This window comes from Gossypium arboreum, chromosome 3 (genome assembly GCF_025698485.1).
Source record: "Gossypium arboreum isolate Shixiya-1 chromosome 3, ASM2569848v2, whole genome shotgun sequence".
NCBI lineage: Eukaryota > Viridiplantae > Streptophyta > Magnoliopsida > Malvales > Malvaceae > Gossypium > Gossypium arboreum.
This window is the reverse complement of record NC_069072.1, coordinates 36,344,956-36,370,642: the sequence shown is the minus strand read 5'-3', so window position 1 is coordinate 36,370,642 and position 25,687 is coordinate 36,344,956. Positions and strand designations below refer to the sequence as shown.

The 25,687-nt window shown below is 37.0% G+C and overlaps 2 protein-coding genes across 3 annotated transcripts; both read left to right on the top strand.

Annotated features, from left to right (window-relative positions):
• The first annotated feature begins 3,067 nt into the window (after positions 1–3,067).
• On the top strand, positions 3,068–6,868 carry LOC108488247 (uncharacterized protein At4g15970-like). Of its 2 annotated transcripts, XR_008280041.1 has the most exons (5): positions 3,068–3,561; positions 4,140–4,502; positions 5,467–5,948; positions 6,065–6,185; positions 6,560–6,868. XR_008280041.1 is itself a non-coding variant. In XM_053025649.1 (4 exons), exons 1-4 carry the CDS (start codon positions 3,247–3,249, stop codon positions 6,132–6,134), a joined length of 1,230 nt encoding a protein of 409 aa, XP_052881609.1. In that variant the 5' UTR covers positions 3,069–3,246; the 3' UTR covers positions 6,135–6,519. The 2 variants fall into 2 exon arrangements, 1 of the variants encoding a protein (XP_052881609.1); XM_053025649.1 differs by lacking the exon at positions 6,560–6,868 and having other exon boundaries at positions 3,069–3,561; positions 6,065–6,519.
• Positions 6,869–14,256: 7,388 nt separating this feature from the next.
• On the top strand, positions 14,257–24,997 carry LOC108488246 (uncharacterized). Its single transcript, XM_053026255.1, has 6 exons — positions 14,257–14,491; positions 14,555–14,868; positions 14,980–15,390; positions 23,893–24,025; positions 24,159–24,428; positions 24,654–24,997. Exons 1-6 carry the CDS (start codon positions 14,257–14,259, stop codon positions 24,995–24,997), a joined length of 1,707 nt encoding a protein of 568 aa, XP_052882215.1.
• The last annotated feature ends 690 nt before the right edge of the window (positions 24,998–25,687 follow it).

Here is a 25,687-nt window from a genome sequence, read left to right as displayed (position 1 = left end):
CATGCCAACTAACAGTGATTATATTGTGCTAATATTGTGAATATGCATTGAATATGTGCGAAAAATTGGTAAGTAATGGGTGATAAAATTATGGATATTTTGGCCTTGTGACCTTATGAGACCGTTGGATATAATTGGCATACCATAGGATTATGAGCAGTCAACTTTATGTTGTGATTTTGGGTGTTGAGGCTCAGGACAATTTTGGAGAGATAAAGGAATGTGAGCTAAGCTCTATTCACCGAGATATGTTTGGTGTGTTGGAGAGTGTTAGCTATATGCTTCACTTTTGGGACATGTTCAACTCTATGAGTCATTTGGTGTGTTGGAGATCTGTGTATCCGATGAGTGGTGATAGTGCCCAACTTTATGTTTCATAACCTCAAGTGTCAAATTATCATTATTTATGATTGTTATGCAAAGTGATATATGCTTAAAAGCTAATGCGATTACCATAAAAATGAACTAATATGTTATGCATGAGTAAATATAATATGACACTAAAGTTGGGACTGTTAATTACGCCATTTAGTTGTTGTTAATGCATGATGACTTGTTTGTGTGGTAGTTATTCTGAACATTCATTGAGCTTGTTAAGCTCACTCACTCATTTTAAACTATTGCAGATAAGTAGTGCTGGTGTGAGCGGTGTGGTCTTCGAAAGGTGATCCAAGCCAAAACTTTAGTAGTTATTTGTTTGTGTTTATTTGATTATTTATGTTTTGAGGAATAAAGGCAATGTGGTAGGCTATATGCTATGATTATTAAGTGGATTACATGTTCATTTTGCTTAGAATTTATGGACTTAAAGTATGTTTTATTGGTTTCTTACTTAGTCATGATTATGATGTTTTGGACAATATTTAAGACTTGTTGGTGTCCATTTGATAAGATGAATGATGCATGATGTTTGTGTTTATGTTAGTATAGATTATATTCTTGAAACTGTTGTATTATTATGGTCTGGAGTAGAGGTATCAAATCTAGATTTTAAAAACAATACCTATGTGATTTTTCGAAAGTGAAGAAAATAGTCTTGTAATTTTGTGTCGATACCACATCACAAGTATCGGTGCTCAAGGTAAAATTACTGATACTTTTTGAAATGTAATGATATTTTCCTATGTTTTATTATTAGATGAGAAACAAAATGTTGTTTTTGTATCTATTTTTCAATCAATATCGATACTGTTTAAGGAAAATATCGATGCCCATGTTCCAGTATCAATACCCGCGTAGTCAGTTTTGAAATTTTGCTAAATGACCCCTGTGCATGTTTGATTATATTTATAAGACTATTCAGTGTATGTTTAGTATGTATTACGTATGACTAGAGTAAGTTTGACTCATAACTTGCGCGTACGTTAAAATGGAAGACATTTCTTTAATAATGAGCTCATTTGTACTGTTTATGATGTGAGACAGTGGTGCAGCATCCTGATATTCGGGCTTGGTGACCAGGCCGGTTATAGGATGTTACATTTTCATTTAAGTTTTTCTTCGTCTATTTGTTAAATACAATTTTTTAAAAAACAAAGAATTGTTTAGAAGGTTCGGAAATAGATTAAAATTTTGACTTGCATTTTATAATATATCTTACTTCAATAATTAATATTTAACTTACACTTTACAGAGCAATTAATGAATAAATGAATAATTTAGTGTTTTCACTGCATGAGTTACCATATAGCCATTAGCTCTTCTCTTCAATGCTCCCGAGTTGTGTGGATATACTGAAGTTATTAAGTTTGTGATTTCTATATTTTCCAGAATCAAGTTTATCCTGGAATAAAAAAATTCCCTTTATACCTCGCCCCATCCCCTACTCACCCATATCTCAGTCTCTTCTAAATTGTTTTTTTCTTTTTCTTGCGTGTTGAAATTTTTGGGTTTTAAGGTTTACTTCTCTCTCGCTTTGAGGAAGATATAGTCATAGTTTTAAGTTGTGTTTGGGTTCACGGTGATGTCATAGAGCTCGATAACCTACATATTTCACTTGTCGTGTGAGTATGGTGCTATCACCTGAGAAACCGAGATCACTTTGCAACTCGAGGTCCAAGATGGCGATGATTGTATTGTCTTAAGTTGAAGAGTAACTAGGGCTTTAAGGTTATAAAGGTTATGTTGTCAAAGGATAGAGCATATCTGGGGCCCTAGTTGACAGTGGTTATGCGGGCACAACATCAGTTTCTCCTTGTCAGAAGAGCATGCTTTATGAAACCTATATAAAAGTGCAAGGAAGAAAAATGTAAGGGCCTTTCAGTATAATCAAGTAATTCGTATTGTTCATCTCATATCATAGGTTGTAATAATAGGGTCACTACCTTTGGTGGACATGGATAAAATGAAATATTTGATTATACTAAAAGGCCACTGCATTTTCTTTTCGGTACATCTGTTTGGGTTTTATAAAGTATCTTCCTCTGACGACGAAAAAATGGTTGTTGTGCCTGCATAACCATTGTTAACTGGAGCCCCAATTATGCTCCATCCTTTGACAACATAACCTTTATAAACTTGAAACCCTAGTTACAGTTCAACCTTAGACTGTATAATCACCAACAACTGAGACTTTAAGTTGCAATGTGATCTGGCTTCTTGGGTGATGGCTTCATGACACCATTGTAAATGCAAACGTTCCTTAAAACTATAACCATGTTTATCTCAAACGTAGATAAAAATAAATCTACAAACTTCTAATTTCTAATTGCCAGAAAAAAAAGAAAAATAATAATTTTTAGCTAAATGAAAAAGCATCCTTCAGGGCATGTTTTCACTATCATATAAGTGAAAAACTCACCTTGTAGGAAGTGCTTTTATTCTCTCTCTTGAAAACACTTCATGCAGAACACATTTTCATTGCCACATCAGTAAGAACTACTTTACAAGATGTGTTTTTTTCCTTCCCGAAACAATATAAATCGACAAATTTTTTGAAATTCAACCTCAAATGATTTTTTTTAGCATATATATATATACACATAAATTTGCCCGAGTCTTTTTAATCTTACGGGTATCCTTAATAAAAAACAAAAAAATATATAAACGAGTGCATTTAGTCTTAATTAATATAAGCATAAAATCAGTCAAAACTGAGATTACATTAAGAAATAAAATTAATTTCAAGTTGGGGTAGTGGTGCGGAGTGAGGGCCCATTTTGCCAAGTTTCATGTTTCTCTCTCTTCAATCTTCAATCGAAAATCTGAATCAGGGAAAAGGAATGAAACCATTGTCGTTGTCGGTGGATGGCGTCCCCGCGACTGTTAGCAAGGTATCACAGGCGACGGTACCCTCCTTCTACTGCTGTTTCAGCTTGCTGCCCTTTCGCTCCTCCTCGTCCTCTTCCTCTCCGTGACTGCTCTTTCGCCGGTATGTCTCCTCCTAAACCATCAACGCTCATCCGCCGAGCTGCTTGCCTTTTCACGCTCCTCACTCTTTCCCTTTTGATGCTTTACACCGCTACTGATTCCATCCGCTTCCTCCATCTTCCGTCCGCTTCCCTTTCCTCTGCCACTTTAGTTCGCATTTTCCCTTCCTATCTCAATAACTCTCCTTCTCCGGTTCGTTCTCTTTTCCTTTTATTTCTATTTTTATTCCATGCATAATTTCGTTGTGAATTCAATTAGTTTTGGAATATTTTTACTTGGTTTATTAAACTATTTATCATGTTGGTTTAAATTAAGAATCCAACTGGCTTATCCAGTTTAGATATTCCCTGCATGATAGAACTAGTGCTTAGTAGAGACTAAGGATTGTATTTTATATTTTTTCGGAAAGCAGATTTTTTACAAGTGTTAACAAATTTGCTGAATTTAGAGGCTTGATGCTTTTAGACAATCGATTTTGGGATAGTACTACGTAATTTGAATATGAATTCAGTGTTTAGTGCACCGTATTTTTCCCTTGTGTTCTGCAGTAAAATTTACTCGAACAGCTTGAATAGACTAAGCTTTTTATCTTACAGATATTGCATGTGCTAAAGTAAGCATCGAAGTGTCCTTATAGGATGACATGCTAACTATGTTTTGTTTTTAGTGTATAGCACATGCTAACTATGTTTTGTTTTTAGTGTTTAGCTGCAAAAACAATCCCAGGAATATCCTCGAACGTTTTTACATTTAAAGTTGTTTTCCTGCAGAATCCAATGCAACATCTTAAAGAAGTTTTGGGGAATGCTTCTATGGGGAATAATACTGTTATTTTAACGACATTAAATGATGCCTGGGCCAGTACCAATTCAGTTGTTGACCTTTTCCTTAAGAGTTTTATGCTTGGAGATGGCACACATTGGCTTTTGGACCATTTGGTGATTATTGCCCTGGATAAAAAGGCATATAATCGTTGTCAAGCAGTACATAAGCATTGCTTTTCTCTTGTCACCAGGGATGTTGATTTTCAAGAGGAAGCATATTTTATGACCCCAAACTACTTGAAGATGATGTGGAGAAGGATTGATTTCCTGCGTTCTGTGCTTGAGTTGGGTTATGATTTTGTTTTCACGGTATTTTCCTTTTCTTTATTTGGGAAACTTGATATCATTATTTTGACCAAGCTTGTCCAATTTGAGATTGACTTGACTGTTTTTATTTTAGAACTGATGATGCTTGATATCTAACTGAAAGATTCATTGTTATCATGGTGCATACTTTCTTTTTAAAACACAGTCAACGAATACAAGAAGCAAGATGCATTCTTTTATGAATGAAAATTTTTGAAAACAAATTCTTGCGTTTAGAATGTATTTTAGTAGTTTAAGCAGTATTGGAAGCTTTCACTGGTCAAATAATCAGAAGAAAACCTGTTGTTGCTGAAGGATGCACACCATATGAGCTTGTGAGCAGTGCTGCAGCTTTAATCATTGCAGGAAATGCATAATGAAAAATCAAAAAATAATATATTAAACTCTCTATATTTTCCTTTAGAGCTACAAAATGCAGGGATTTTTTGTCCAGGAATACTCCTTTCTGCTAAAAGATTAGTCTTCATTTACGATTTTCTGAAGAACGCACATTTTACTGTCTATGTAACATAATAAATTAAAAGTGAATCCTAGCGCCTTATAACTTTGTAGATTACTGTTTAAATGTCAAAACAGGATAATGGTCTTTGTCTTCTTGAGTACTGACAATATTTTGCACTAACAAGAGTGTTCTTCTCTCTGTTCCTGCAGAGTTTTGTTTCACTGTGTCTTGATCAGTCTGTTTTGAAATGTATCACTATTTATGTTAGTCTGTAGAAATAGGAAAACTTAAGAGATGGTCTCGTCTAACATGTTGATACATAAAGGGGGTAGAAAGATAGCAGGGATAGTTGGGTTGACTACAATTGTTTCCACTTAGATGCAGTCTTGTCTCACTTGGTAATAGCTTTTCTCAGTTATGTTTATGGATCTTATCCAAATCTAGTGAATCCTGTGAAAATGATTATCTGCATGTTTAATGCCTTTTTCTTTGGTTAATCTCCAGGACACCGATATCATGTGGTTTAGGGATCCATTTCTGCAGTTCTTTCCAGATGCTGATTTCCAGATTGCATGTGACCATTTTTTTGGCGATCCTGATGATCTGAATAACATGCCCAATGGGGGATTTAACTATGTAAAGTCTAATAACCGGTCAATAGCATTCTACAAATTCTGGTATGCTTCACATGAAACTTATCCTGGATACCACGATCAGGATGTTTTCAATAAGATCAAGTTTGATCCTTTAATCTCAGATATCGGATTAAAGATTAAATTTTTGGATACTGCTTATTTTGGTGGTCTTTGTGAACCTAGTAAAGATTTGAATTTAGTATGCACAATGCATGCAAATTGCTGTTATGGTATGGATAGCAAGCTTCATGATCTCAAAATTATGCTTCAAGATTGGAGAGCTTTCACGTCATTGCCACCAGATCTGAAGAATGAATCTGTTATCTCCTGGAGGGTTCCTCAGAACTGCAGGTACTCTTGCTGTCTAAATCGAGGCACCTTTTTTCTATCATCCTATGCATTGTAAGTTTATATAATCTGGGATATTTTCCTCAAAACGGTTTCTCTGCTTTTTAAATCTTTTACAGTCTCCATTCGTTACGCCATTTTGATTCACCATCTCCAGAGATAAATGTTGAACAAGAGGAAGAAAATTGATTGGAATTGTACATATGTTTATATTATTAACTGTCACAAGACCTTGAGAGGGTAAGCTTTCGTTTTCCTTCGGTTTTTGTGATCCTTCTCATTTACGTACTGATTTGATGGTAGTGAGCTGACATTACCCAGTGGCTTCCATTAGCATATCAGAAATAGTAGCAGTTTTATGTACTTACTGCAGTTACTGGATTTTGGCTTTTAGAGTCTAATAATTGGTCGTGAGGTATTTTATGCTCCAAGTTCTTTTTAATGCAGAAAATGCTCATCAATTAGTTAGACTGTCTGGGAGTTTCCCACTCTTATATTATCTATCTAATATAGAAAATTTTGTACTGGGAAATTGTCCATTTGAACTCAAAGGTTGTTTGTTTATTTTCATAAAGAGCACTTCCATTAAAGCATTAATGCTGCAAATTTTGCAGTGGGAAATTGATGATGAAATTGTGCGAGCTCTTACTTTGATCCGCAATGTTGGCTGCGGTTGTCGAGATGGCATGATTCATGGTTGTCACGAATTAAGTCGTCCATTCTACAAAACATTGCAGTCATCCCGGGATTTAAACATGGGACCTCTCAAATGAAATAGTGTCTCAAATTTTAACCTCTGAATATTTCTATGCGAACGCATTTTTGCTATTTTTTTTGTTCTTTCTTCAAATCCTTCACCAACACCAAAATACACAAAATACAAGTTAAGAAGGAGAGGAGGATTTATTTATACCAAAGTAAAATTGAAGTGATTTTAGGCTCTTTCGTGGTTTTTATACATATAGATTATACATATCAAGTTTAGCGTAAATTAAAAAAATTTTAATTATTTAAAAAATTTAACCATTAAATATATATTAATATAAATAATATTTTAGATTGATATGATAAAAATATCGGATCAATTAAAATTTATATATATAATGTATAAATATATTGATAAATTTAACGGTTCATTTAATAAACAGTCAATCAAGTCAATGTGAGCCAATTTACATGGATCCTAAAAATTATTAAGGTAATTATTAACATTATTTGAGACCTAATAATTATTAAGGTTCACATAAATTTATTTTCATAAATCAATTTAAGACAATCGATAAGGTTATTATTATTATTATTATTATTATTATTATTATTATTATTATTATTATTTACACAATTTGGACAGTATCTATTCATATGTAACTAGGTGAATGAAGCATGATGTTTAGGAACTAAGTTTGAATGATTTAAATGTTTTTATATGATGATTTTTTGTAATTTGACGTAGAGGTATCGAAATTAAGGCTTTTAAAACGATACCTCTGTATTTTCAAAAGTGCAGGGAGTCAGAATACCAAATTGGTATCGATACCTTGGCTTGAGTATCGATACTCGGGGTGTAACTATCGATACCTTACGAAAGGTACCGATATATTCTGATGTTTTGAAATTTGGTGAGAAACAAAATGCTAGTTTGGTATCGATTTTTCAAGTGATATGATACCAGTTAAAGGAAATATCAATACCATAGAGGTGGTATTGATACCTACGTAACATTTTTGGGAAATTTTGATAAGTAGTCCTAATGCATGATTATTGCCTATGTTATGCTATTTTATGAATTCTTGGCATGGTTTATCAAAAAATAGTGAATGAATGGTTTATAACTCATGATAATGCTATGTTGTTATTAATAATAATAATAAAAGATAAATGAGAAATAGCATGTCAATTTAGATGAACAAGTAGTGAGACGGTGGTGTGGCATCTCGATATTCGATTTGGCATCCAGGTCGAGTATGGGGAGTTACACCAATGAGGTCATATTGGTTAGGCACATAAGTTGATTGTGAATTGGTATGTTTTGGCTTGTTTAGGCACATTTTGGATAGGTTTGATTGTTGATTGTTCCATTGCTTGGAGCCTAAGAATTTCATGGTGTTAGGGACGGTGATCCGACACGTGCAGAGTATTGGTTGGAGGGTGTAATCGTGTTCTCGGTTAGATGGGTTGTTCTGATGAGGATAAGTTGGGTTGTACTGTATCATTGCTGACGGACGAGGCTCATAGATGGTGGATAACTATCGAGATGGGTACTGCACTGGATCATCTAACTTGGGACTTCTTTTTAGCATCGTTTTAAAGGAAGTTTATGGGCGAGTAGTATCTCGAGGTAAGGAGATGGGATTTTATGAATCTTGCTAAAGGTACTTTGTTAGTGGATGAGTATGAGACTGAGTTTGTTCGGTTAAGCCAGTATGCTCCCGAGTTGGTGCCTTTTGAGGCGAACCGTTGTAAGATGTTCAGGTTCGGGTTGAATTGTAACAGTCTGATTTTGGGCCTAGTCGAAACAATGGTTTCGGAACCACTAACCCGAGGTCAGATAAATGATTTTTAATATTATTTTGTGTTGTAGCATGATAATATGAGTGCATGAAAATTTTGGTGAAATAATTTTAGCGATGCATGCTTAATTACGAAAAAGGACTAAATCACATAAAGTGCAAAAGTATTGTTCTACTAGCTAAAGGTGTCAAATAGCTATGGAACATTAAATTAGAAGTCTTTATTGAGTAAATAGACCACAAATTTGTTAATAGCTGACCATAGGGATAAAGAAATTATAATGTCAAAGTTAGGTGAAATTGGGTGACTAAATTGATTAGATTTATAATAAAATAAGAAAAGAAAAAGATATCACCTTTCATCTTTATCCTCTCCACCGAAAATACCAGCAAAAATAGGGGTTTTGGAGCTTCAAAATTTCAGCCACTCTTTACCCATACAAGTAAGTGATTTTGATGGTCTTTCTTGATAATTTTTGTACTTTTGGGACCCTTGTAGCATAATCTAGCTAATGAGGGGACTATTTTGCAAAATGGCCGAAATTATAAGGTTTTTCCATGAGAGTGTTCATGTTGTTTGCTGAATTTTTTTGGAAGAAAATGAATCATGGTTGTTAAGCAAACAACTCTTGTGAAGTAGTTTTCATGAAAACCCTAACTAAGGACCATTTTGCATCAGTCATAAATTATGTGGTAAATGTGTGAAATAATGGGAATTGTAGGCTTCTTCTAGTATAAAAGTAATTCGGCTAGGCTTGGGTAGTGAGAAAATTCGATAAAAATTGATTTACGAGCCTAGGGATAAAATAGTAAATTTGTAAAAGTCTAGGGGCAAAATGATCATTTTGCCAAAATAAGAATTAGGTTATGCATTGATTAAAATGATGATTAAATTAGTGAATTTTTATCATTTTAGATCAAGAAATACGAAATCCGGACCTAGACCGGAGGAAGGCCAAGCAAGTGACTAAATCCAAATAGTCGTCCACTTTTTGTATACCGAGGTAAGTTGTACGTAAGTAAAGCAAAATTATCATTATTATGTGTTGAATGATTAATTTTGCGTAATATGGTTGAAATTGATTATGAGTAATGCATGATGAAATTCAATGTAGTAGAGTCCCAATTGAACCTAGGAATAGATTGGATATCTATGCTATGACATTTGGGTGATATGAGTGCCAGTGTAAAACCATGTCTGGGACATAGCATTGGCACTGATGTGTGTGCTAGTGTAAGACCATGTTTGGGACATGGCATCGGCCACAACATGAGAGCCAGTGTAAGACCATGTTTGGAACATGGCATCGGCAATTCACCCTCTTGTGTAAAGCTTGTCAGATATCCTTTAGTATTCCAAATGGTTTCACGGGTTATTTTAAAAGCTTATGACAATGATATGGGATGATTTAATCATGTTGTGAGTGGTACAGGTTCTTATTCGAAACTCATGAGATATGAGTCTAGTTATGTTGCTTTGATGGTAAGAATGACATGAGTAAGTTCTAGCTATGAAAATAATCTTGGGTCGATATTGAAATCTTTGGTTTATGCTTGTGGTATATATATAAGCATGTAGTAGTATTTATCCATGTTCACTCAAGAATGTTGTGTTGATTTATAACATGCATGGTTGATGTTGTTACTTATTTATATGCAACATACTAAGCTTTATGCTTATTACCTCTCCTTTCCATTTTCTTATAGTGCCGCCATGCTAGTATCGGGGATCTAGGGATGTCGGAGGCATCGATCACACTATCACCTTAAGCTTTGGTATAGCTAGTTTAAAATTTTGATTTTGGCATGTATAGGGACTTGAATCTTTTGTTTAGTGTCTTGTTAGTTTAGCAATAAGAGTTGGCTCATATGATGGATGTGATATTCATTTTGTAAAAGCCATTAATGTTGGCTATTGATTATTATTAAACGCATTTGATGGAAATTTCTCATGGTTGTGGTGGATTTGGTTATATGTGTTATGCTTGGATTAGTTTTGGTTGATGTTGTGTAGGTTTGTGCAAGTAAGGGTGGCAAAAAGGCTTGATAAATAGCCTTATTTTCGTCCACAAGGTCTGACCCACGAGTGTGTAGTCTGGCTGTGTGTCCCTTGCACCTTAATTTTTCAAGTCAGTATGCATGATAGTAAACACACGGGAGAGGCACGACCGTGTGGATGGCATGGCCTAACACACAGGCATGTGCCTTGGCCGTGTACCCTTAAGGGGTTACTAACTTCAGAAATAGAATGTTAAGATTTTAGCACACGAGCTGAGACACGGGTGTGTCATGGTCGTGTGGGGGACACGGGTCATGGACATGGGCGTGTGCCAAGCCGTGTGAAAACCTCTGTAGGTTCGAGTTGAAAAATAAATTCGCACGGACGTGTCCCGATATGTTCAGGCTGTGTGAGTCACACGGGCCTTCAACATGGCCATGTTAAGAAGACACATGGGCGTGTCGCCCTTCCATACGGGAGCGTGCCCCTGTCAGCTTGAAATTTTAAAAAGTTTTCCAGAGTGTTCAAATTAGTCCCGAATCAATTCCAAAGTGTGTCGGGGCCTCGTAAGCCTATAGTAGGGACATTAAGGTATTGTGAAAAGTGTTAATTTAGAGCGAGATTTCATATCAAGGAAATGAATGTTTGTATGTGTTTAAGTCCAGTAACACCTCGTATCATTGTAACATCCCGAAATAGGGCCTAGTCGGAACAGTGGTTTCGGGACTACAAATTTGACATCAAAATATTTATTTTATGATTATTATGAGGTCTAGAATGTGAGTATAGGTATGTGTTAAAGTTTCATGAATAAATTTTATGAATAAGTGCCCAATTGGAAATTTGGGACTAAATTGAATAAATTGCAAAACTTGGATTGTAGAAGCAATTTGTATGAAATTGCTTTAGATTATAAATTAGAAGGTCTTGAGGAGAAATTTTCCCAATTTTTAAGTTTTTGGACAAAAATGGGTTTGCATGGATGAAATTTTAAAGAAAGGGCTTAAGAGCATTTTGGTCATTTGGCATTTTAATCAAATAAAATGGGAAAAAGAAGGCAAAAATCAACCATTTTCTTCTCCATGGCTGCCGAAAATTGAAGGGACACCATAGCTAGGGTTTTCAACATTTTCAACCTCAATAGTAAGTGCTCTCAAGCCCCGTTTTTAATGTTCTTCGTATTTTTGAAATCTCGGTAGCTTATTCTCTCTATTTTTACCTATATTTCATCTTAGGATTCATGTTTAAAAATTTACCATGCATGAGTTACTTGTATTTTGATGGTTTATGGAGGAATATGAAAGTTGGGTGAGTGTTAAACATCTTTTTCTAGGTGGTTTTCATGAAAAACCCCTAAAAGGACCTTTTTGCAAAAGGTGGAAAATATGTGGTAGAAATGAAAAATAATGGAAAATGTGGGCTGCCACAAGAGGGAAAAACATTCGGCTAGGCTTGGGTAAGGTAGAAATTGCATGTATTTCATTATACGAGCCTAGGGACTAAATCGTAACAATGTTAAAGGCTAGGGGCAAAATGGTTATTTGGACCGGGGGTGAAATTTAGACTTGAAAAGTATAATGTGAGGTGTTAATGATCTATTTTCATTGTTATAGACCCCGAGGAACAAATTTCGAGGGTTGATCGAGGAAAACGAAAGGTTTCGGAATAACCGGAACACGATATAGAACGAGTACCAGGTAAGTTCGAATAACTAAAAGTAAACTCATAATATACTTAATTGTATAATTTATGAATGTATGAATATTATATTTGATGGTGGAATGAAAAACACATGAAATGTATTTTTGGAAATGACATGTGACAAATGTCCCGGTTGAGGTTGAAAGGAAGTTCGATGGATGAACCTTGTTTCATGTGATTTTGAGATCCTGCATGTGTTGCAGAAAGGATTTAGCCCGGATGGGTATCCGTTGATCTCAATGATAGAAAGGATCTAGCCCGGACTGATGTTCCTTGTGTGTATAAAGGATTTAGCTTGGATGGGTAATCCGATTAGGGTCTGAATTTAGCCTGGACTGGTAATTCATATCCGAGCTCATTAAGGATGTTTGTCACTACAAGGGATTTAGCCTGGACTGGTAATACCGGTATCAACTTATGAGTTTACGATACAGGGGATTTATCCTGGACTGGTAATCTCGCCGTAGAATGTATGGTTCACGGAAGTGCATGTTTGAAACGACCATTCTAAGAATTGACGGTAAAAGGATAGTCCATCGAGATTTCCTATAAACTCAACGCGATTAATATGGAATATAAAGATGAAACGGTGAATGATGAGCTCATCTAATGATAAATTACATGATGTATTATGATCGTGACTAACTTGTGGATTGAATGCAAGTGATAGGGAAACCATTTCATTCTAGTCGGTTTTATTGCTTGTTATGGTTTTATGTTAATTATCGGTAAGTTTACTTTCTAGTTATCCGAGCTTACTAAGCGTGAAAATGCTTACCCCTCTCCTTTCCCTTTCTTTCAGAGCTCGAGGACTTGTAAAGGTTGGAAGACGGTTGGCGAGTCAACACACTATCAACTAGTCCAGCTTTGGTACATAGATATTTTATTTTGTTCAATGGCATGTATAGGTATTTTTGGGTCATTTTTTCATATGTGTCATTTGGCTAGAAATGTAAAGCCTTGAATGTTATGTCTAGTCATTTTGTGTATAGCCTTGATATATGGCCTGTATTGGTGTAGGATGCTATCCTACTAATCATGCAATTTTTACTTGTTGAAATGACTACATGGTGTATTATGAATGGATACGATAAATCTGACTAATTCATTTGAAATTGGGAGGATCATAGTTGGCAATGAGTTAAAAGACGAGCCAAATCTGATATTGTGATTAATGATACTATAATCCTTAATACAAAAAAGGGTAACCTAGTATGTGCAAAACCAATGATATGAGGTTTACATGCAATTGACAATTATGATAGAACTTGAGTGCAATTAGGGCATGTTAGATATCAGTAAAAGCTATAGATGAGAGTGGGCAATTGAGGGTGACCAAAGGCTTGAAAAGTAGCCTAATAAGGTCCACGCGTGTAGACACACGGGCGTGTGTCCAAGCCGTGTGTGACACACAGATCGCCCTTGGGCGTTTGGTATGACCGTGTGTCCCCTACACCTAAAATTTTAAGTCAGTCTCGAACACGGGCTAGACACACGGGCCTGTGTGTTGGCCATGTGAATCTAACAGAATGCTCAAGTTTTGGACACGGGGTGACCACACGGGCGTGTTTAGGCCGTGTAAAGGACATGGTCTAAGGACACGGGCATGTGCTTTTGCCGTGTGAAAACCCCTATAGGTTCGAATTAGAAAATAAATTTAACCAATTTCACACGGGTTGGGGACACGGGCGTGTCCCAGTGCACACAGGCGTGTGTATGATCTCAACACGGGCGTGTGAGGTATTAACCTATAAGTTTTCCTCAAATGTTTAGTTTGGTCCCAAAACTTTCTCAATGTTTGTTTAGGGCTTCGTAGGCCCAAAATTGAGATACTATAATGTTAGTGGATTTGTTTTGAGTTGAAATGAAATTTTATAACCCGTATTTTTCATTTATGCTCACATATATGTCCAGTAATGCCTCGTACTTGTCCCTGGTCTCAGGTACGGGTAAGGGGTGTTACATTTAGTGGTATCAGAGCTACAGTTTAGTCGGTTCTAGGACTACCGTAGAGAGTATTTGATTTCACTATACATGCCATTATTTGAACATTGATAGTGTGACATCTCCTAACTATTTAAATTGTTTTCGAATATAGTAAATGTCTTCTAATCAAACACAAGATGAGTTCGAGGGAGCCAAGAGCCATGCTCCAGCTTCCATACACCAAACTGTTTCTACTAGTAGTAGAAAGTCTATGTCTGAAGGCCGTGAAGAGGCCAAGGCCGCCTTCTTCAAAATGATGGATGTGTGGTTTGGGGATTACTTGAGGAATCACCCCAATATACCACAACCTCCCCCGCCCCCCAACCAACCTAATGAGGAAGTACTACGAGGTATGGTACCTAAAAGAGTTGGTAAAGCCCCTGTAGACAAGCTTAGAAAGTATGGGGCTGAAGAATTTAAAGCTAAGGTTGATGGTGATGCCGAAAGAGCTGAGTTCTGGCTTGAGAATACTACATGGGTATTAGATGAATTGTTGTGCACACCTAAAGAGTGCTTGAAGTGTGCCATGTCCCTCCTGAAGGATACTACATACCACTGGTGGAAGACTGTATCTTCTGTGGTGCTGAAGGAAAACATTACTTGGGAATTTTTCCAAGCAAAGTTTAAAAAGAAATACACCAGTCAGAGGTTCTTAGACTCAAAGCGAAAGGAGTTACTGGAACTCAAACAAGGAAATAAAACTGTAGCAGAATACAAAAAGGAGTTCGTAAGGCTAAGTCAATATGCAACTGAATGGGTCCAAACCGAGCCAGAAATGTGTAAACGCTTCGAGGAAGGTCTGAATAAGGAAATCAAGCTATTGATTGGGATTTTTGAGATACGAGAGTTTGCTGCATTAGCTAATCGAGCTAAGAAGGCCGAAGAGCTTAACAACGAAAGAAAGAAAGCTAAAAGAGAAGCTCGAGTTTCGAGCAAGAGGTCCAGCGGTAAGACACTCTTATTTCCTACGAAGAAATCAAGGAGCCAGCATGAACACTCTACTTCATTGGTAGGATATTCAGGTAAAGTGAAGGGTTCCAAACGACGAAATCAGAGGTCTTTCTCCCTGATGGTGACTAGTGTGGGGAGTGTAGATGACCAAAAGCTGAAGTGTAAAAGTTGTAAGAAATTTCACTCTGGAGAGTGCCGAATGAAGAGTGGTGCATGTTTCAGATGTGGTTCCAGCGGTAAGACACTCTCTTTTCCTACAAAGAAATCAAGGAGCCAGCATGAACGCTCTACTTCATCGGTAGGATATTCAGGTAAAGCGAAGGGTTCCAAACGAATCAGAGGTCTTTCTCCCTGATGGTGACTAGTGTGGGGAGTGTAGATGACCAAAAGCTGAAGTGTAAAAGTTGTAAGAAATTTCACTCTGGAGAGTGCCGAATGAAGAGTGGTGCATGTTTCAGATGTGGTTCTCTTGATCACTTTCTCAGAGACTGCCTAGAATGAAATGAAAAAGAAGTGGAAGTGACTCCGAAGTTGAGTACTCACATTACTTGAGGTAAACCTCTGAGGTCCTGAAAGTGCTAGTAGTAGTTGAGTCGCGGCTAAAGATGCTGTAAAATTAGAGGCTCGAGCCCCGGCGAGAACATATGCAATATGCGCTCGAGAGGAAGCCTCTGCTCCCGATGTCATCACGGGTACCTTTTCTCTTTTTAATACATGTGTTATTGCCTTAATTGATCCGGGGTTGACACATTCATACATTTGTATGAGATTGGTGTCTAGTATGAATATATCTATTGAACCTATGGAATTTATCATCAGAGTGTCGAATCCATTAGGTAAGTCAGTTCTTGTGGATAAAGTCTGCAAGAATTGTCCTTTGACAATTCAGGGTCGTTGTTTTCTGGCTGACCTTATGTTGTTACCTTTTGATAAGTTTGACGTAATACTTGGTATGGATTGGTTAGCCCTGCATGATGTGATTGTAAACTGTGGTAGTAAGTATATCGTATTGAGGTGCCCAAATGGTGGGACCTTAAAAGTTGATTCTAGAGAATTAGATACGTCACCGGTTGTAATTACCTCGATGATTACTCAAAGATATATGAGAAAAAGGTGCAAAGCCTATCTTGCTTTTGTACTGAACATTAAAGAAATGGAATTGAAGATTGAGTCTGTGCCAGTAGTGTGTGAATATTTAGATGTGTTTCCACAAGAATTACCCGAACTACCCCCTGAAAGAGAAATAGAGTTTGGCATTGAATTGATACCAGGGACAGCTCCTATTTCAATTACTTCGTATAGGATGGCACTAACTGAGCTGAGAGAGTTGAAAGCACAGTTGCAAGAGCTGACAGATAAAGGTTTTGCAAAGCCGAGCTTTTCACCTTGGGGTGCTCTTGTATTATTTGTAAAGAAGAAAGATGGTTCAATAAGGCTATGTATAGACTATCGGCAATTGAACAAGGTACCTATCAAGAATAAGTATCTTTTACCAAGGATCAACGAATTGTTCAACCAATTGAGGGGAGCCACTGTACTTTCTAAGATAGACTTGAGGCCCGGTTATTATTAGTTGCGAGTTAGAGAATCGGATGTGCCTAAGACAGCTTTTAGAACAAGGTATGGTCACTGACAAAGTTAGCTCATTGTATTCCGGTAAGGACAGATTTCTCACTTGATAAATTGGCCGACTTGTATGTATATGAGATTATGAGATTACACGGTGTACTGCTATCGATAATTTCAGATAGAGACCCGAGATTCACTTCGAGATTCTAGAAAAAGTTGTAAGAAGCTTTGGGTACAAAACTGAATTTTAGTACAGCTTTTCACCCACAGACTGATGGTCAGTCTAAGCAGATGATACAAGTCTTAGAGGATATGTTGCGATGTTGCATCCTTGAATTTCAAGGTAGTTGGGAAAAGTATTTGCCATTGGTAGAGTTTGCCTATAATAATAGCTTTCAAATGAGTTTGAAGATGGCACCATATGAAGCCTTGTATGGCAGGAAGCGCCGAACTCCATTGTATTGGACTGAACTTAAAGAGAGTCAGATTCATGGAATTGAGCTAATCAAGGAAACTGAAGAAAAGGTTAAAGTGATTCGTGACTATTTAAAAGCGGCATCAGATAGGCAAAAGTCATAAGCTGATTTAAAAAGAAAAGAGATTGAATTTCAAGTCGGAGATAAATTATTCTTGAAAGTATCCCCATGGAAAAAGGTATTGAGATTTGGCTGAAAAGGCAAGCTGAGTCCGCGGTTTATTGGACCAGACAATATCATTGAAAGAGTCGGACCATTAGCTTATCAATTGGAATTGCCACCTGAACTGGAAAAGATTCACGACGTGTTTCATGTATCCATGTTAAGGCGATATCAATCAGACCCCTCTCATGTAATTTCATTGACTGAGATTGAAATTAGACCGGACATGACTTATGGTGAGGAACCGGTCAAGATTTTGGCTCGTGAGGTTAAACGGCTGAGAAATAAAGACGTGGCTTTGGTAAAAGTCTTATAGCACTGACATGGTGTGGAAGAGGCTACATGGGAGCCAGAAGAAACCATGAAAAGCCAATATCCGAATCTGTTTACTGGTAAGACTTTCGAGGATGAAAGTCCCTAAGGGGGAGAAATGTAACATCCCGAAACAGGGCCTAGTCAGAATAGTGGTTTCGGGACCACAAATCTAACATCAAAATATTTATTTTATGATTATTATGAGGTCTAAAATGTGATTATATGTATGTGTTAAAGTTTCATGAAGAAATTTTATAAATAAGTGCCCAATTGGAAATTTGAGACTAAATTGAATAAATTGCAAAACTTGGATTCCAGAAGAAATTTGTATGAAATTGCTTTAGATTATAAATTAGAAGGTCTTAAGGAGAAATTTTCCCAATTTTTAAATTTTTGGACAAAAATGGGTTTGTATGGATGAAATTTTAAAGAAAGGGCTTAAGGGCATTTTGGTCATTTGGCATTTTAATGAAATAAAATGGGAAAAAGAAGGAAAAAATCAACCATTTTCTTCTCCGTGGCTGCCAAAAATTGAAGGGACACCATAGCTAGGGTTTTCAACATTTTCAAGCTCAATAGTAAGTGCTCCCAAGCCCCGTTTTTAATGTTCTTTATATTTTTAAAATCTTGGTAGCTTATTCTCTCTTTTTTTACCCATATTTCATCCTAGGATTCATGTTTAAAAATTTACCCATGCATGAGTTACTTGTATTTTGATGGTTTATGGAGGAATATGAAAATTGGGTGAGTGTTAAACATCTTTTTCTAGGTGGTTTTCATGAAAATCCCCTAAAAGGACCTTTTTGCAAAAGGTGTAAAATATGTGGTAGAAATAAGAAATAATGGAAAATGTGGGTTGCCATAAGAGGGAAAAACATTCAGCTAGGCTTGGGTAAGGTAGAAATTGCATGCATTTCATTATACGAGCCTAGGGACTAAATCGTAACAATGTTAAAGGCTAGGGGCAAAATAGTCATTTGGATCGGGGGTGAAATTTAGACTTGAAAAGTATAATGTGAGGTGTTAATGATCTATTTTCATTGTTATAGACCCCGAAGAACAAATTTCGGATGTCGATCGAGGGAAACGAAAGATTTCGAAATAACCGGAACAAGATACAGAACGAGTACTAGGTAAGTTCGAATAACTAAAAGTAAACTCATAATTTACTTAATTTTATAATTTATGAATGTATGAATATTATATTTGATGGTGGAATGAAAAACCTATGAAATGTATTTTTGACAATGACATGTGACAAATGTCCCGGTTGAGGTTGAAAAGGAAGTTCGATGGATGAACCTTGTTTCATTTGATTTTGAGGTCCTACATGTGTTGCAGAAAGGATTTAGCCCGGACGGGTAATCCGTTGATCTCAATGATAGAAAGGATCTAGCCTAGACTGGTGTTCCTTGAGTGATCGAGCCTCCCGAGGAATATATGTTTATAAAGGATTTAGCCCAGACAGGTAATCCGATTAGGGTCTGAATTTGGCCTGGACTGGTAATTCAGATCTGAGCTCGTTAAGGATGTTTGTCACTATAAGGGATTTAGCTTGGATTGGAAATCTCGCCATAGAATGTATGGTTCACGGGAGTGCATGTCTGAAATGATCATTCCTAAGAATTGACGGTAAAAGGATAATCCATCGAGATTTCCTAGAAACTCAACGGGATTACTATGGAATATAAAGATGAAATGGTGAATGGTAAGCTCATCTAATGATAAATTACATGATGTATTATGATTGTGACTAACTTGTGGATTGAATGTAAGTGCTAGGGAAACCATTTCATTCTAGTCGGTTTTATTGCTTATTATGGTTGTATGTTAATTATCGGTAAGTTTACTTTCCAGTTATCTGAGCTTACTAAGCATGAAAATGCTTACCCCTCTCTTTTCCCTGTCTTTCAGAGCTCGAGGACTCGTAAAGGTAGAATTTTTAAACACAAACCCTAGCTCAAATAAATGGTAGAAATAGCTAGAACATGTTACCGAGACTTCAAAAATGCATAGAATGTTAAAAACGATGCCCGGATCACTTACTATTCAGCTTGGAAGCTTGGAAAAACCCTAACCATGGCTGCTCTTGGTACATTCGGCTGAAGCAAGAAGAAAGGGACACATTTGGGTTTTAAAATTTGTCTTTTAATTCATTTTACCCCTAAATGACCAAAATACCCTTTTTACTATTCTTTCAAATTTTACCCAACCAAGGCCATTTTTGTTCAACAAGTTATACAATGGTCTAATTACAATTTAAGGACCTCTCATTTAAAATTTCATAACAATTAGACACCTCTAACATGTAGAACTCAAGTTTTGCATTTTTTACAATTTAGTCCTTTTGACCAAATTGAGTGCCCAAATGTCGAAATTTTCGAACGAAATTTTCACGAAATAAATTCGTGAAATCACACACCACAAAAATATAATAAAAATAAATTTTCCTACATCGAATTTGTGGTCCTGGAGCCATTGTTCTGATTAGGCCCTAATTCGGGATGTTACAAGAAGTAACCTATTTAGCACCTAGTGCCTAAGACCGATTATGGCACATAGAGAATCCCATTTTCGGTAGACAACTCCTCACTCTCCTATTCCACGACCCACTCCCCAATTCTCTCCTCAAAACTCTCCTCTGACCAATTCAAACTCTCCAAATTTGAAATCGATGATTTTCTCTACCCAATTCTCTTCCATGTCCATAACAACCATTATCATATCTCTTGATTTTTTTCCCCTTGAACAATTCTACAAGCAACTCAGGAGAGTTTTAATCCAACTCTACCTCTCCCACCTAAGGGAAATAAAATAAACACACCTTACAAATCAAGGGATTCGAACTCAAGATCCCTTTCCACCATAATGACGCCACAACCACTAGACCACATGCTTCCTTGTGGTAAATTTCAACCACTAATATTTATAAGGTCTACAAACTAAGCCAAGATTCACTTAAGGGAAAAACTAAAATTTTGCTAAAGCCTAGATTTGAACCCAAGACTTCTCAAACATCCCCAAACACACCCAATTCACTTAACCACCACACCAAACATGCAATCTGTGTCATTTTCTTGCTCAACTAAAATATTTATAAGCCGCCTACTAATAGATCCCATGCCCAAGGCCCAATACTTCTAGACCCAGAATTTAGGGCGTTACAGGCGAAGAGCCGGTTAAAATCTTAGCCCGAGAGGTCAAGCAATTGAGAAATAAAAGTATAGCACTCGTGAAGGTACTGTGGCATCGACATGGGGTTAAAGAGGCCACATGGGAGCTCGAGGAATTATGAGAGACCAATACCCAAACCTTTTTAACGGTATGATTTTTGGGGACGAAAATCCCTAAGGGGGAGAATTGTAACAGCTCGATTTTGGGCCTATTCAGAATAGTGGTTTCAGAACCACTAAACCAAGGTCAGATAAATTATTTTTAATATTATTTTATGTGCTATAGCATGATTATGTGAGTGCATGAAAATTTTGGTGAAATAATTTTAGCGATTGCATGCTTAATTGCGAAAAAGGACTAAATCACATAATGTGCGAAAGTTTTGTTCTACTAACTAAAGGTGTAAATAGCTATGGAACATTAAATTAGAGGTCTTTTTTGAGTAAATATACCATAAATTTGTTAATATCTGATCATAGGGACAAAGAAATTGTAACGTCAAAGTTTGGTGAAATTGGCTGACTAAATTGACTAGATTTATAATAAAATAAAGAAAGAAAAAGATATCACCTTTCATCTTTCTCCTCTCCACTGAAAATACTAAAAGAAATAAGGGTTTTGGAGCTTCAAAATTTTAGCCATTCTTTACCCATACAAGTAAGTGATTTTGATGGTCTTTCTTGATAATTTTTGTACTTTTGGGACCCTTGTAGCATAATCTAGCTAATGAGGGGACTGTTTTGCAAAATGGCCGAAAATATAAGGTTTTTCCATGAGAGTGTTCATGTTTTTTGCTGATTTTTTTTGGAAGAAAATGAATCATGGTTGTTAAACAAACAACTCTTGTGAAGTAGTTTTCATGAAAACCCTGACTAAGGACCATTTTGCATAAGTTATAAATTATGTGGTGAATGTGTGAAATAATGGGAATTGTGGGCTGCTTCTAGTATAAAAATAATTTGGCTAGGATTGGGTAGTGAGAAAATTTGATAAAAATCAATTTACGAGCCTAGGTGTAAATAGTAATTTTGTGAAAGTCTAAGGGTAAAATGGTTATTTTTCCAAAATAAGAATTATGTTATGCATTGATTAAAATGATGATTAAATTAGTGAATTTTTATCATTTTAGATCAAGAAATACGAATTCAAGACCTAAGACCGGGGGAAGGCCAAGCAAGTAGACTAAATCCAAATAGTCGTCCACTTTTTGTATATCGAGGTAAGTTGTACGTAAGTAAAGAAACTTTATCATTATTATGTGTTGAATGATTAATTTTGCTTAATATGGTTGAAATTGCTTATGAATAATGCATGATGAAATTCAATGTAGTAGAGTCCCGACTGAACGTAGGAATAGATTGGATATCTATGCTATGACATTTGGGTGATATGAGTGCTAGTGTAAGACCATGTCTGGGACATGGCATCGGCATTGATGTGTGTGCTAGTGTAAGACCATGTCTAGGACATGGCATCAGCATTGATGTGTGTGCTAGTCTAAAACCATGTCTGGGACATGGCATCGGCAATAAGACGAGAGCTAGTGTAAGACCATGTCTGGGATATGGCATCGGCCTCGACATATGAGCCAGTGTAAGACCATGTTTAGAACATGGCATCGGCAATTCACCCTCTTGTGTAAAGCTTGCCAGATATCCTTTAGTATTCCAAATGGTTTCATGGGTTATTTTAAAAGCTTATGACAATGATATGGAACGATATAATCATGTTGTGAGTGGTACAAGTTGTTATTCCAAACTCATGAGATATTAGTCTAGTTATGTTGCCTTGATGGTAAGAATGACATGAGTAAGTTCTAGCTATGAAAATGATCTTGGGTCGATATTGAAATCTTTGGTTTATGCTTGTGGTATATATAAAAGCATGTAGTGATATTTACGCATGTTCACTCAAGAATGTTGTGTTGATTTATAACATGCTTGGTTGATGTTGTTACTTATTTATATGCAACTTACTAAGCTTTATGCTTACTCCCTCTCCTTTCCATTTTCTTATAGTGCCACCAAGCTAGTATCGGGGATCTAGGGACATCGGAGGCATCGACCACACTATCACCTGAAGCTTTGGTATAGCTAGTTTAATATTTTGATTTTGGCATGTATAGGGACTTGAGTCTTTTGTTTAGTGTCTTGTTAGTTTAGCCATAAGAGTTTGCTCATATGATGGATGTGATATTCATTTTGTATAAGCCATTAATGTTGGCTAATATTGATTATTATTAAATGCATTTAATGCAAATTTTTCATGGTTTTGGTGGTTTTGGTTATATGTGTTATGCTTGGATTGGTTTTGGTTGATGTTGTGTAGGTTGGTGCAAGTAAGGGTGGTAAAAAGGCTTGGTAAATAGCCTTATTTTCGTCCACATGGGTAGACACACGGGCATGTATCTAGGCCGTATGTGACACATGGTAAGCCCCACCAGCGTGTAGTTTGACCGTGTGTCCCCTGCACCTCAAATTTTCAAGTTAGTATGCATGGTAGTAAACACACGGGCAGAGACACGACCATGTGTCTTAGCCGTGTGGATGACACGGCCTAACAGACAAGCGTGTGCCTTGGCCATGTGCTCTTAAGGGGTTGCTGATGTCAGAAACAGAATGTTAAGGTTTTAGCACACGGGCTGAGACACGGGCGTGTCATGGCTGTGTGGGGGACATGGGTTGTGCCAAGCCGTGTGAAAACCTCTGTAGGTTCGAATTGAAAAATAAATACGCATAGGCGTGTCCCGATATGTTTAGGTAGTCTAAGTCACACGGGCCTTCAACATGGACATGTTAAGAAGACACACAGGCGTGTCACCCTTCCATATGGGCATGTGCTCTTGCCAGCTTGAAATTTTACAAAGTTTTCTAGAGTACTCAGATTAGTCTTGAATCAATTCCAAAGTGTGTCGGGGCCTCGTAATCCTATAGTAGGGACATTAAGGTATTGTGAAAAGTTTTAATTTGGAGCAAGATTTCATATCAAGGAAATGAATTTTTGTATGTGTTTAAGTCTGGTAACATCTCGTATCCTGTTCCAGTGTCAACCTCGAGTAAGGGGTGTTACATGAACCGTGAATTAAGCTCTATCTGGTTTCTCAGAATACTGAGGTTTTCAATGAGTTAGTTAAGAAGGCTCGTGTGTTAGAGGATACTTTTGGGGAGGAGCCCACAACTTCTTTGTCTGAAGCTGTTAAGATGTTGACTGAGGCTACTAGTGGTTTCGATCATAAAGGTAAAAGAGCTCGTTTCGGTAGATCTAGGTGACGTATTACTGGTGGCCGTGGTCAGGATAGGCAGGCTGCGAAAGTTGAGGTAGGTCCTGTTGATCAGGGGGCTACTGCATGGTTGATATGTGAGTATTGTAGTTGACATCATCGTGGCGAGAGCTTGTTTTGTCTGTGGTTCGATAAAGCACTATGTGAGTGACTGCCTGAGGAGAGCTATTGTTGTTTGCAATCAGCCTATTGCTGCTGTTCTTGCTGCACTTATTCCAGCTCGAGGGAGAAGCTGTGGCAGAGGTGATGGTGGTAGAGGTGCTGGTCAGTGTAGTGCTGCACGAGGTGGTGATGGTGGTCTAGCTAGAGTTTATGTAATGAGGGAGCCTCGAATTAGAGAGGCCATTGATGTTATCGCAGGTACTTTCAAGTTACAAGCTTTTCATTTGCTAGCTTTAGTTGATTCCAGTTCGACGAGGTTGTTTAGTCAGAGAGTTGGGGATTGTTGTAGAGACATCTAGATTGAGTGTTACGGTTAAGAGCGTTTTAGGTGATAGTGTAGTGGAGGATCGAGTTTTTCGTCACTATCCTCTGATGGTTCAGGGACAAGTGTTCCCAGTTGATCTTCTCGAGTTGTCGTTTTAGGTTTCAACATTATTCTGGGTATGGATTGGTTGTTCGAGTATCGGGCTAAGGTGGATTGCGAGGCAAAGTTGGCGACTCTGTGTGGTGCTGGTGGTTCGGAAGTTGTTGTTGTTGGTGAAAACTTTGAGTTGTTGTCGAATGTGATTTCTTCACTTCATACTGAGAAGTTAGTTCGGGAAGGTTGCGAACTTTGTTTGGCTTATATCATGAATGTTGATAATAAGGAGATGAGGTTGTATGAGATTTGGGTTGTCTGTGATTTTTTGAATATGTTTCTTGAGGAGTTGCCTAGATTACTACTGAATAGAGAAGTTGAGTTCGGTATTGGGCTCTATCCCGATTGATGCAGTCGTTGAGAGTACCAAAAATATCCTATCCTTATAATGAAAATAAAAAAAATAGTATAAGGGAAGTTGAGTCAAATCCTCAGGGACCGGATTTGCACAATTGCTTGTTCCTCGAAATCCTGGATAGAATCATGCCCAAGAAAACTTGTGTACCTGGAAAAAAATTTAAAAAAAATAGAATTAAAAATTTTGATTTAATTGAAAGTACGGAAATTAAAATTAAAATAGTAAGATAAATAGAGTGAGAAAAAGTTTCTTATAGAGAGATACCAGCCTCCAGTTGTCTCGATCCGCCTTGGATTCGATCATCGGCTTTTAGGTGATCCTTCTCAAATAGAATAAGTCAGTCATAGAGGAAGAAGACACCTACGACCACCAGCTCCAAGAATTTAGACTTATGATATAGAGGAACCTGACTCTAGCAAACAATCGCTTCTGTGGGACCATCTTATGCTAGATCACCATTTTTCAATGGCAAATGCCATGCCATTTTGTCTCATGGGCTCGCCAACCTCTGACGTAGTAAGCTAATGAACCGACTGTGCAACCTTCTCAAAATATACAAGTAACACCCCTTACCCGTATCAGAAGCTGGGACAGCGTTTGAGGCGTTACCGAACTTAAACATTCACAAACATGCAAAACTGGACCATAAAATTTTATCCAAATGAAAATTTTTTCAAACAA